Consider the following 13,460-nt stretch of genomic DNA (forward strand, 5'->3'; position numbering starts at 1 on the left):
GGAGGTCAGCAAAGTCATGGTCCAGTGTAAAGTTAAGCTGTTTAACCTTAATAGCAACTCTTATAAAAACCAAAATTATTTGTTTGAATAGCCCTCTTAAAAAATGAAAATTTCTTTTGTTAAAGTCAGAACTTAAATGGCCTAAAAATGACAAAAAATAGTGGAAAAGGTGGTGAAAGTGGATTTTAAAAGTAGCAGAAATGGGTTAAAAATGGCAAAAATTAGATAAACATGGCAAAAATAACCAGAGAATCTCAAAAATGGGTTCAAGTGGCAAAAACATGCACAAAACATGGAAAAAGGGGTTTATGGCTTTAATGGCTTTAAAGTGGCAAAAAAAGGGTGCAAACTGGTGAACTGGGATGAAAACATTGATATAAATCGGCAAAAATAGGTTAACTGTGGTTAAAACGGGCATAAATGTGACAGAAGAGTTTAATAGTGGCACAATGGATCAACAGAGTCAACAATAGGCACAAAGTGGCAAGAATTGTTTTAGAAGTGGCAAAAACAGGCAAAAAAAATGATGGAAAGTAGAGGTGGGAATCTGTAGGCACCGCACAATTCAATTTGACTCTGATTCATAGAGCTACGTTTCCTTCTTAATCGATTATTGATTCATTGCACTTCTGTTGTTGTAAATTAAATTTCCCCTGTCCTCTAATGCATTGGTTCCCAACTATCCCCCCCCACCCCTACTTGTTTTGAAGTTAAGACCTGTAACAAAAACTTCTGGCATCATATTTTTGCCGAAAATCAAAATCCCTTTAATTGCTTCATTGATAAAACCCTAAGGAAGAGGCTCTTCACAGGTTTTTCTTACCAAAAGACCATTGTTCAAACTGCTTATTAAGTGCTTTATCATGATTTTAATTGATATTTGCAAATCTAATTTTGAGATCTTTGGCTCCCCCCCTTGGGGGTCCCGGACCCCAGCTTGGGGACCACTGCTCTAATGGAAGATGTGTGTAAACTGGACATTTACAATTGCACTGAACCAAAGGTAGCGGCATCCTTTCCTTGTAACATATTTGAAATTACAAACATAAAAATGTCTTTTTTTCACAGATGAACAACTGGTAATCTAGATCTTCCTGTCACAGGCTGCATGTCAGAGTTCCACCTTTTTGTTCTTGCTATTCCACAGTATTAGATATTTAAATTATTATCAATTATCATCCATTGGACATTTATAAACAATTCAGAATATTCCACCTTCACATCACGATGCATCTAAGAATCAATTTTTTCTCCCACCTTTAGTGGAAAGGGTTTTAAATGGGCAGAAATTAGTTTAAATGTGCTTAAATTTGGCAGAATTGGTGTAAAGTGGCAACAGTGTACTTTAAACATATTCTTTTGGGGGCATCTGGAGACCCCCAAACAGCGTCTCCCAACCCTTAAGGGGGACCCGACCCCAACGTTGAGAACCACTGCTTTACCTCATGTTGGGTGGCAGATAGAGAGTTCTGTGTCTAACAGTATTGTTGTTTCTGAAACTTAAATGGTAAAGCCAGAGTGTGATTTTATATCTTTATTCACATGGTCAAAAATGAATACTCCTGTGTTAAATATATACACAAATTATTATTCAGACACTATTTTTGTTCTCCTAAATAGTCTCTTTACTAGGCAGTCAACAGGACTTTTCATTCATTAACAATTATAATCTAGATTTTACACAAAATTACCACTGATGACAGTGATCCAAATTATTATGAAAAACAGAGTTTAAAACACTCAACAATTTCTAAAGCAGTGGTTCTCAACGTTGGGGTCAGGACCCCACTGGGGGTTGCGAGACACTGAGAGGGGGTCTCCAGAAGCCTTAAAAAAAACTAAGAACACTTTTGAATTACACTGTTGCCACTCTACACCAATTTTGCTTAATTTTAACCCGCTTTTATCACTTTTTCCAACCAATTTTGCCAATTTTAACACATTTTTGTCATTTTAAACCCTTTCCACCACTTGTTTCTGCCTAATTTTGCCACTTTTAAACCAAATCTCACCACTGTCTGCCTACTGTTGGCTCTATTGTCCCATTATTGCCACTATTAACCAATTTTACCACTTTTTAAGCCATATTTCCAATTTGTTATGCCCATTTTTGCCAGTTTCTGACTTTTTCTGCCTCAGCTAACACTTTTTCCCATTTTATATCAATTTTCATCCCATTTCACCAAATTTCCACCTATTTTTGATGCTTTAATGCCATTTCAGCCACTTTTGAGTCCCCTTTTACCACTTAATATGCCAATTTTTGCCACTTAATCAATTTTGCCATTTTAACCCATTTTTCTCATTTTTGAAATTTTTTTTGGCCACTTTTTTCAAGTTTTTGGCATTTCTTATCCATTTCTGCTGCTCTTAAAATCTAATTTTACCACCTTTCCCACCATTTTTTGACATCACTAACCCATTTTAGCTATTTTTTTACATGTTTAAGAGGGCTACTTACAACACAAATGAATTAAAATGTGTTTCTCTGATAAGAGTGGTTATTATTCAGGTCAAATATAAAATACCACAGCTACCACACGGCCGTGTCTCCACATGACTATCCTAGAATGTGCATGGCTGTGTTCAGCCACCTTCAGGTACAGTGGGGGTCCCCGGTCTCTGGCACCTTTACTTTGGGGGTTGCGAGCTGTAAAGGTTGACAACCCCTGTTCTAAAGAATGAAAACATAAATCTGTGGTAATTTCTTACATTTGGAGGTAATTTTCCTGAAATCAAAGCTGTTTCAGTCAGAACCATCTTTACAGATCCAGTTCCATATTAACACAGGAGTCCTTCTCTGATACCACCCTGACAACTCTCTCATCCAGTGAACCTGTAAGTCCATGTTTAGTTTCTGTATTTCCTCTGAGGATGCCAGGATTACCTCCCAGAGCTGCTGTTTGGAGCTAAACTACCCTCCCTCCTCATAGAGCTGCCTTTAAGGATGCTCCACAGGTTCTCAGTAGGGTTAAAGGTCAGGGGGTGATGGTGGCCACACCAGGATTTTTCTCCCTTTATGCCCACAGCAGCCGAGGCCTCAGAGGGATTTCTGCAGCGTTGGATGGTGCGTCGGCTTCATGAAATGATTTTACTCCAGAGGGCACGGTTCTTCTTTTCATGCCATGGCAGTAAACAGGCCGTTAGGAACTCCACGTATTTATCCGAGGTTATTCTGACACCTTCAGACACCTTAAAGGGGCCAAACACTCACTTCCTATGTTTCCAGCCCCAAACATCACTCCACCTCCTCCCTGATGTTGGGACATGTTGGCCATCCACCAACCATCTAGAACTCCATCCATCTGGACCATCCAGTGTAGCACGGCGTTCATCAGTGAATAAAACTGTTTGAAAATGAGTCTTCATATATTTCTGAGCCAATCGTGTCCCATTGTGGGCGTTGGTTAGAGGTCAGCAAGCCTCTGGAGGATCTTGATCCAGACCCTCTTGGGACTCCAGAGGCACCAGCAGCATGTCAGCATCACACCAGCCAATAATGACGGTCAATCTGGTTTATTTAGGTTTCATTCTCAGTGAGCTTTATTTAAAAACAGCCCATAAGTGAGATGTATTAGTTTGTTATGCTGAGTTTTGCTCATGTTCTTCTGCCTCTGTGTTTCAGTACCTGAACAGAGGATGCACTCGCTTCTTTGCCACCAAGGAGACGGACAAACAGATCATGCAGAACCGCAAGAGCCCAGAGGTATGGTACATCCTGTCCTAACTCTGTTTTATTTCCTATCTGTAGAGACTTAAAACCTAAATGTTAAATAATTCTTGTTCATCTTTTACGTAAAGACCTGAGACTTGGGTCAGTAATTTTGTTTTTGAGATAGTTCAACTTTACTTTTCTAAACTTCTAAGTTTCTGACTTTAGGACTGAAAACATTCTTCAGGAGTCTGATGGACTCTGAGGTTTGACTGTTTCAGAATTGTTTACTGGATTTACCCCAGTGTTTAGTGATTATACTGCAGTCTATAAGGTTAGTAAAACCTCTGGTACTTTTCTAAAGAAAGGGTTACCACTACCGCTGGGCTGTTTTCTTTGAGGGATTTAAAAGTAAGATTTGAGCTCTAGCTCTGGTTTACCTCACTGATGGAGGACTTTTCGTTCTCCTAGTTTGTTTATTTGTGCTGTTTAGACCCTGACATGTTAAATGAAATGAAAGTCTCTGCTCCTACCTGAAGCTACTGCTGCAGAAGAGAAACGCTCTGAGGGTAATTCTGAAGGTTTGCTGCTCTACCAGCACTCTAAAGAGCTGAGCATCAGAGAGCCTCTCAGATATTTCTGTAGTGTTGTTGTGTTTGTGTGCGCTCGCTAACCCAGCTCCTTTTCTATAATCGGCTCTATAAGCTGAGCTGCTTCCATCCAAACTGCAAACGTTTTAATTAGCGGCCGGCTGAGAGGCTGTGTGCAGCACAAAGACGTCCACGGCCCGCATTAATAAGAAAAAACTCCTGGTGTGAAATGAGCTCCTTCCTCCGCCTTCAGCCTTTGATTAATTATGCACAAGTATTCCATTACTGTGGGAGTATGTGGCGGCCCTGCAGAGCAGCATTATTAATTATTATTCACATTAAGAGGAACATGGACCGTCCCCGATGACGACGCTGAATTAACGGAGGAAAGTCCACTGAGACTCCAACATCCAATCACATGGAGTCATAATTAACTCCACTTCCTCAGTGATACAATAGTCAGCCCATTAAAAATAAATATTAAATAAATATTTAATACATATTTATTATACACAAAAAACACCTGATCACATTAGTCAGCTCCTAAAAATAAATAATAAATATTTAATAAACATTCATTATATACAGTAAACACCTGATTACATTAGCCAGCAGCTAAAAATAAATATTTAATAAATATTTATTAGATACAATAAATGCCTGATTACATTAGTCAGCAGCTAAAAATAAATATTTAATAAATATTTAGTAAGTATTTATTATATACAATAAATGCCAGATTACATTAGTCAGCAGCTAAAAATAAATATTTGATAAATATTTAGTAAATATTTATTATATACAATAAATGCCTGATTACATTAGTCAGCATCTAAAAATAAATATTTAATAAATATTTAATGAATATTTATTATTTACAATTAACACCTGATAACATTAGTCAGCAGCTAAAAATAAATATTTTATAAAAATTGAATCAATATTTATTATATACAATTAACACCTGATAACATTAGTCAGCAGCTAAAAATAAATATTTAATAAATATTTAATGAATATTTTTTTTTTTACAATAAACACCTGATTAGGAAAGCAAAGATTTTGTGAGTTTACCAAGAAGATTTATAAGAATTTTTATATCCTAAAAATGTCTGAATTAACACAAAATTCTGCTTTCAAGTTTAAAAAGTCATAATTGTTGATTTATAGTTGAAATTTTAAGGTTTAAACCATTATTTTTAAAGAAAAATCTTGAAATTATGGAGTTTAAAACGCTGTTAATGTCTGAGAAAAAAAAAATCTAATATTTATAATAAAAAACCCTCAAAATGTTCAAGTCCATAAAAAAGGAAAATTAAATAATTTATTAACAAACATAGGAGCTTTTTAGTGAAAATAGACCAGATGTAACTGTTTAGCTGTACCGATGCTGAGACTCTAATCAAGTTCAATTTTTCTACTGGGACTGATCAATAACGGAGTACTAGTGATTTTAGTCCAGAATCATCATTGTACCTTTAGCTTTCAGAGTTTGATTTCATGTAAATTTACAACTTAATGAACCTAAAAAAATCATTTTGTGTATTGAAAATTAACAGATCCTTTTTAAGTCTCTTAAAATGTGTCCCTGATATGTCTTCTATTTGTGTTTCAGCCTTATCTACTGCTGCCCTGTCTGTATATTTTTCTTTTTTAGTTTTTTTCAGATAAATCCGTTGTTCTGAGACGTCCCTCTGTACTGCGGCTCCTCTTTGGGAGTTGAGTCTAACGGCTCTGAAATTAAATGAAAAAGCATAAATTGTCTTTTAATTGTCATCATTGATGTTAAATTTGAAGAGTGATTTTGTCTCTGATGGTTCCTGAGATTAAAATGGGAATTACAGATCATTTATTGGCCTCACAGGCCGCTAAACTTTGAGATATAGACCCTAAAACTCTCTGATGATTTAATACGTCTTTGTTTCCTTCTATTTATGTTTTAGAACCGTGATTTGTTTTAACATCATAAGATGTTAAATAAATGAGATGATATCTAAAAACCTGCAGTAACTGTTGGATAATCTCATTGATCATATTCCTGTCTTTAGAATAAGTTTAGTTTTTTTAAGGAATAAGAGACTAAAGTGTTCAAACGTGAAGAAGAAAGTCGGACCGAGTCCTGAGAGCTGCTCTCTTTATTCATTAGACCATCATGAGAGGTGAAATTGAAAAAGCGTCGGAGCGTGCAGACGTTCAGAAAGGAGACAATGACGCCCAGAGAGTAAAACACTCCTTCATCTCTTCTGGAAAACTCCACCAACAAACAAACAGAAGGCAGGTCCACAGAAACAAATGCATTCAGCTCTTTTGTTGGAGTCTCTTTCAGCACGTTTGAATGGAGGCTGCAGCACACAAAGACGGGGATATTAGGAATAAGTTTGGAATCAGCAAAGTTTGCTTTTTTAAAAAAAAAAAAGTTCCCTTTTGCTTTTTCCCATTACTTCAGAGAATGAGTCTGCACAAACTCATGAAATCTAATTTTCTAACAATCCTCCGCTCTGTGCCATAACTCCGCTCTCACATGGAGGAGGAGCCGGCGCTCGAGCAGCCCCGGTAATATCTGATCAGATTTAGGACCACAGAGAAAACCCTGGGTTCACTGAGAGGGGGATGCTTCTGTGCACATTTAAAGATCTAAATGAGTAATAATTACAAACGTTTTCCTCCTTTAGGTAGTTTTATAAAAAAATCTGTGTAGGAAAATGCCCCTCCTCAAAGTTTGTCCTCTAAAACGACCTCTGATTGTTGTTCCTGGAGCAATTCACACCTTTACTTTGTTGGCTCTGGTCCCCTGATAAACCCAGAGGATGGACCCTGATAAACCAGAGAAAGGACCCTGATAAACCCAGAGGATGGACCCTGACAAACCCAGAGAGTGGACCCTGATAAACCAGAGAATGGCCCCTGACAAACCCAGAGAAAGGACCCTGATAAACCCAGAGGATGGCCCCTGATAAACCCAGAGGATGGCCCCTGATAAACCCAGAGGATGGCCCCTGATAAACCCAGAGATTGGCCCCTGATAAACCCAGAGGATGGCCCCTGATAAACCCAGAGGATGGCCCCTGATAATCCCAGAGAATGGCCCCTGATAAACCCCCTTACCTTACCCTAACCTTCAGGGTCCGGGTGCCTAGCCCTAACCCTCTTTGGGGTTTTCTTAGTTTTAGTTTTATTTAATTTTAGAATCAATCTTTCTCTGCATGTTCTCTACTTGCTAATCATCCGTATTAGTCCTAGAATATAACTCCCTTCATGCAAACGTCATGTTTTAGTGATTGGACGGTAAAGACCAGTTCAGCTGCTGTTTCTAAAATCTGAGCATCGGTCTGATTCCTCGGGGTTCTGCTTCTCTGAGAGTGTTACCTTCCTGCTCTTGATTTACTCTGTTCGACTTCACCAGCCTCAAAGAAAAGGCCAAATGAAAATCCAATGCGAACCTGATTAAATAGTGGAACTGACTAAGCAGGAGAATTCATTTTCTGCTTGATTCGATCAGCGGGGACGCTGAGTGCTTGGCAGCTAGTTTAGCCTGCGGATATCCTCAGATTGTGACATTCTGGAGTGGCTTACTCTGATGAGTGCTCCTGTTTCCTGCAGGAACATCCCTGCCTTCTCTCTGCTGCAGACTTTCACTTCTTTTATGGCTCTTAGGGTCATGAAGAAAGGGAAATATATGAGTCTTTATGTGGGGCTGGTCTCTGTGTGGAGAAGGGAAATGAAAAGATTCCCAAGAATGATGGAAAGAATCTGATTTATAAAATAACAGTTTAAAACAGCAGTCACATCTTATGTTGAATATTCTCTTCCACCTGAGTGCAGCAGTGAAGATGATGGCAGCAGCTAAGAGAAGAAAAATGTTCTGAAATAGTTGAAAGGATGGTTAGGGTGAAGAGTCGAGTATAAAAGAGTCTGCTAGGCTGATGGATCAGAAGAAAAGGAGACAAATTAAAAGATTTTATCATAAATAAAGTCTACTGGTTTCTGTCCTCTCAGCACCTGAAGTTCGGCCCTCTGAAGGACCCGCTGCTGGACGACCACGGCGACTTCAACAGGATGTCTGTGGCCATGAAGAAGATCGGCCTGGACGACACCGAGAAGCTGGACCTGTTCAGGGTGGTGGCCGGCGTGCTGCACCTCGGAAACATTGACTTTGAGGAGGCGGGGAGCACGTCAGGTGAGCCGGAGCGTCTTTTCTATCAAAGGTTCTTTATTGTCATTCCAAAGCCCATGTGATTGCAGGAGAAGGAATGAAGCCGAGACCCCACCGTGCTCGTTTAGGTCACTAAATGCTGCAGTCTCTGATGTTTCTTAAATGCAAACAAGCTCCTCTTTAAATCTTCATTTCCCATGAAATGAAATAGGACTTTTGAGGACATCTTCTTTGTTTGTTTACTCAGGGGGGTGAGCTTGGATTTTTGGGTATTTTCTTACTGAATTATGTTGAGCTGGGCATTTCAGAATAAAAGCATCGTGTGAAAACGGGATGAGTCTCACCACAGAAACAAAGTGATCAGGATTTTACTTTGAAAATCAAATCAGAAAAGCCTGTCATGTCAGCCTGAAATGAACTGACGGGATAAACAGCAGAGAGACCTGACTGCAGTGCAGACAGCTTACTGCATCTCTTCAGGTTATGAGCGGACGTTCATCCTCTTCAGACTGAGCTACGGTCACGCTTCATGTTGAAACAACTAACGAGGCTGTCTGACGATGTAAGGAGAAGAAAGTCCAGATATTTGTGTTTGGATGTAGGGAGGAAAAGTAAAAAGTCGTCAGAAAAACAAAAACTCAAGTAAAGAATGCATACCTGAAAATTCGACTAAAGTACAGTAACAAAGTATTTGTACTTCTCACAGCTGTAACGTTTTGTTTATTTCAGCCCTGACAGTGGTTTAGTTCCTACAGGAAGTTAAATCTGGTTTTATTTTTTTATTTTATAGTTTTTTTGTTGGTGAGAAATTACAAGACAGACTAGTGAAATTCAAGTAGAACATGAGGGACAGTGAGAGATGAAGAAGGGAGGAAAAACAAAAAATTATAAATTATATCGAAATATAATAATTAAAAAATGTATATAATATAATAAGAACCAGAAAAGCACTCAGAGAGCGCAGACCTCTGTCATTAGCCCTATCTTCCAATAGTGAAGAACCCTTCAAAAAATTCCTGGATCCATCCCCATTTGCCCCCACCACGGCATTCGCCCATTACTGCCTCCCCCGGTGGGGTGGAAACACAGTGAGGCAAAGCACTGGCTTCCCTAGTGTGCCAACAGATGCACCCATGGTCTCACCGGACGACTGGAAGTCATGGCAGAGGGTGAATATTCCTCTATTCCTCCCAGCATTGTGAGTATTCTCGCTACAGTTGGCTGTCTTTTTCTCTGTTACGCTCCGCCTTGTCTCCTCGACCGGGCGTGCGTCTTTCAAACTCTATAAACTCCAGAACTTTGAATAGAAAGACAGCCACAAATGCTGCTGGGATTGAAGTCACTCATGTCCGCCATCTCCTGGTGTGAAGTGGTAAAAGCGCAGACCTCTGCCAGTAGCCCTATCTCCCAATAGTACGGAATCTTTTCAAAAATTCCTGGATCCAGATGGTGATCCAGATCAGTCCCAAAATCTAATCAGTTCTCCCTTATGCCATTTCTGACATTTCCTGAAATTTTTATCAAAATCCGTCCACAACTTTTTGAGTTCTGTTGCTAACAAACGAACAAACAAACTGACTCGATCACATAACCTCCTTGGCGGAGGTAATAATTACTAATAATTTTGTGTTTTTCCGTTCTGAAATGCGCGGTCGGTCAGAAAAAAACTTGCTGCAGCCGGACTGTTCTGGAGAATTTTCCAAAGATTTGATGGTATTGAAAAAAGGATACATCTGATCCTATGGACAGATTTTTTTTTCTTATTAATAATCATTAACATTAGGGAAAGGGAGATCATTTCTTTCTGCTGATCTCCTTTTCTCTGCCTCTCCTCTAGGTGATTTTGCTGATTAAAGTAAATTAAGTTAGTTAAGATAGTTTGGCATTGTAATTTTATAATAAGAGAGGTTAAATTAGCCGTGTGATTAACCCCGGCACACATGTCCACGTGTTTGGCACTCTCCTTTGCACTCTGCTGTTTGTGACTAAAACAAGGGAAGAAGCTTTATTTTACAAACCAAAAACCCTCTTACAGTCATTAAAGCCTGACTTTGCCAGAAACTGGTCAGAAATGTGGACTGGACTGGGATCCTGCTGTCTCTAGCATGTAGCTGCTGCCCGGTGGGCTCTCTGAGGCGGGTCATCTTGTTACTTCATGCCACGTCACATTCCCGTGCTTGTGCTCCTTCATTTGCATATGTGCAATGCCTAGGCCCACCTCGTCCATCCGTGCCGGGGCCGGGAAGCGTGCCGCGCTGAAGCACAGAACGATTGCTGTCATGCTGGCCAAACGTACCGGACTTTAGGCTGAAACGGGCCCAGGCACGGTACGGATGGCCTAGTGTGAGTGCACCCTAAGGCTCCATTTTTAATGTAAATAAGAAAATTTTACAGGGACTGTAAATACAGGTACTGTGTGTTTAAATGATTAAAATGTGAGTGAACCCCCGGCTCAGAGCTAACTCCGCCCACCTCCGTAATTAAAAAAATGCACAGAAAGTGAGCAGTTTGGTTCTGAGAGGAGGGAGGGGAGAAGGACGGGGCTTTCCAGATGAGGCGGGAGTCACAGTGATGTCCCCTTATCAGAGAGAGACACGGACAGAGTCCCACAGCACTGCTGCCTCATAACGATCTTTTAAAGTGGAGGAGTTTTCCCCTCTGATGCAGGCTATAGTGTGGTGGCAGCAGCGGCGCTACTATAGCCGGAGCTCTCAGAGCTGAGACAGTGCAGGAGAGGATGGGAGTGGTCTCTGAATAGTAAAGTCAATTAGAGGCGGTAACGCTCTGCCTTTTGTATATAGTTTGTGACGTAGAAACCTACCGATGGTCGGTTTCTACATCGCATAAACCCCACCTTTTCTTTCTTTTTTTTTCAAGGTTTTTGGGCATTTTGTGCCTTTATTTGATAGAGGAGAGGACAGTGAATAGAGTCGGAAACAGGGAGGAGAACGGGGAGAGACATGCAATGGGGGGCCTCGGGCCGGATTCGAGCCCGGGCCGCCCGTGTACACGGGGCGTGCGCCTTATCCATTCTGCCACCCGCGCCCCAAGCCCCACCTTTTCAAAAAAGATTTTTCAAGGCAGATATCCGTTTGAGCTAATTAAAAGCCATAAAATCCAGATTTTTATCAGTTTGGTGCAAATTTCAGCTATAACACCAACACTGATGTTTTTTATTATAGTTCAGTAAATTGCCTCAGTGTACAGATGGAAAAAAATGTTAAAGTGTTCACTACCTCTTTAGTATCTATATTTTATTGATGTATAAGTAACTTAGCATGCATCTTTGCCCTATCCTAATCCATTGTTTTGGCTTACATGAAGCTAAAAAGGCTAATAATAAATAGTTTTTGGCTTGATTAGGGTAGAACTTAAAAAGAAAAACAGATACGTGGTAAAAACCCTGATGGTGAGTGTGCAGCAGTCTGTTAACAATGTGCATGAGCAGTGAGGCAGCAGGCTGCACAGCCCACCTAAAACAACCTCCTAATAGACCAGTAAGACAGACTCCATCACCAGTACAGGTGCTTTATTGGGAAACAAGCATGGAAACAGTGGGTTTTGATTTCAGGATTAAAATAAGTTTGATTATTTTACCAATAAGGTATAAGAGCTTTGTGTCCTGAAACTTCCTGTCCCAGTTAAAGTGGGAGACGGCGGCTGTGATGGTGGAGAAAGTTTATCATCAGCTCCGGCTGTTCAGCCTGCAGCGCTCTGTGATTGCATTCGCTCCGTATCAGAAACCATCCATCTCTGCAGCTCTTCAGCTCCTAAACGGCGCCGGTTTGGGTCCTAAAAGAGAGAGCTGCCATTTTGATCCCATCCCTCCAGACTGTGCCGTTTGATTGATGTCCGTAATATCCCGCCTCAGAGTAGGGCTCATTGTGCTCTAAGATGAATGGCGTTATAATACGGGACGGCGGCGTATGCCAGGTTTCACATTCAGCCTTTTTATTGGGAATTAAAACTGAAGAATCATGACGGAAAGTTCTGACCTACATGTGCTGAATGAGATTCTTCACAGGAGCAAAATTAATGAAGTCTGTGATTAGAATGAATTCAGACGGTGGTTATCTTTGGGCGCATGGGTCTCACAACATTCAGAGCTGCATGTAGTCTCCTCCTCTGCTTCAGTTTTCACAGCGCTTTAGTCTGAATCCCTCCAGGGAGACTCTGCTTCCATAAAAATCGACTAATCCTTTTGAACTTCTCAGCAAAGTTCCTCAGCTCGCAGCTCCTCCCCGTCGTTTTCTGCCTTGGCGGGGGGGAGAAGAGGAGGCGCGGCGGGGCGCCTATTAAAAGCACTGGTTCTCTCAGCATGGGGCTTTGACGGCGCGTGTTTTACAGCGAGTGAAAAAGAAAGGGTTGAGTCAGAGGAGGGAGGCAGCAGCTTTTCTAAGAAGGTCTTTGTATGCAGTTTACATAGAAGTCTCTTTTATGGAGAGGGTAAAGATGATTGGTTGGGTGCAGCCTCTAGTTTGGAAAAAAAGACGACTGAAGAGTTAAAAACACACTAAAGGATAACGGCTCTCCATCCAGAAAATAAAGACGTTTAACAACAGAAAGAATAATGGAGACCTGAAGGCTGGCCTCATGACAAACTGGCCTCTGGCCGAGAATCAATCAGTGTCCAGGAGCATACGTGATGAGAAAGAGAGGATGATGGATGACCGGACTAACGAAGGGAGAAATAAGAGCGAGACACATCTGAAGAAAAGATGAAGGAAAGTTTTACAGCCATAGACGGACCTAAAAGAGTCCTTAAGGCTCTAAAATACATGCACCAGGACTCCTGATGGGGGGCAGGCAGTGATTTCTGCACAGAGAAAAGGCCATGTTTGAGCTGTGTATGAGTAGGCCAAGCGTTCAAAGTGCAAAAATAAGAACCGTCTTAAGCTGCTTTTGTGTGGTGAAAGTAGTGAAATATCCACGCAAAAAGAGAGAAATGTTTAAATACCTGCAGCAGGTATGGATAATAAAAGCCTCAGTCTAAAGTAGTGGTTTAGGACCCACCGGTCTGTCTTACAACGGATCGCAACCCACATTTCCAAAAAATGTTCGGCAA

General features: G+C 40.6%; 1 protein-coding gene across 1 annotated transcript in view; it reads left to right on the forward strand.

Moving 5' to 3' along the window:
- Window positions 1–13,460, forward strand: part of myo6a (myosin VIa) — a 232,260-nt gene that overhangs the window by 63,869 nt on the left and 154,931 nt on the right. Inside the window, exons 10-11 of the mRNA XM_041805103.1 lie at window positions 3,626–3,706; window positions 8,239–8,419. Coding sequence (XP_041661037.1) covers window positions 3,626–3,706; window positions 8,239–8,419 — 262 coding nt within the window. The remainder of the gene's footprint in view (window positions 1–3,625; window positions 3,707–8,238; window positions 8,420–13,460) is intronic.

The sequence above is a fragment of the Cheilinus undulatus genome, linkage group 14 (genome assembly GCF_018320785.1).
Source record: "Cheilinus undulatus linkage group 14, ASM1832078v1, whole genome shotgun sequence".
Lineage (NCBI taxonomy): Eukaryota > Metazoa > Chordata > Actinopteri > Labriformes > Labridae > Cheilinus > Cheilinus undulatus.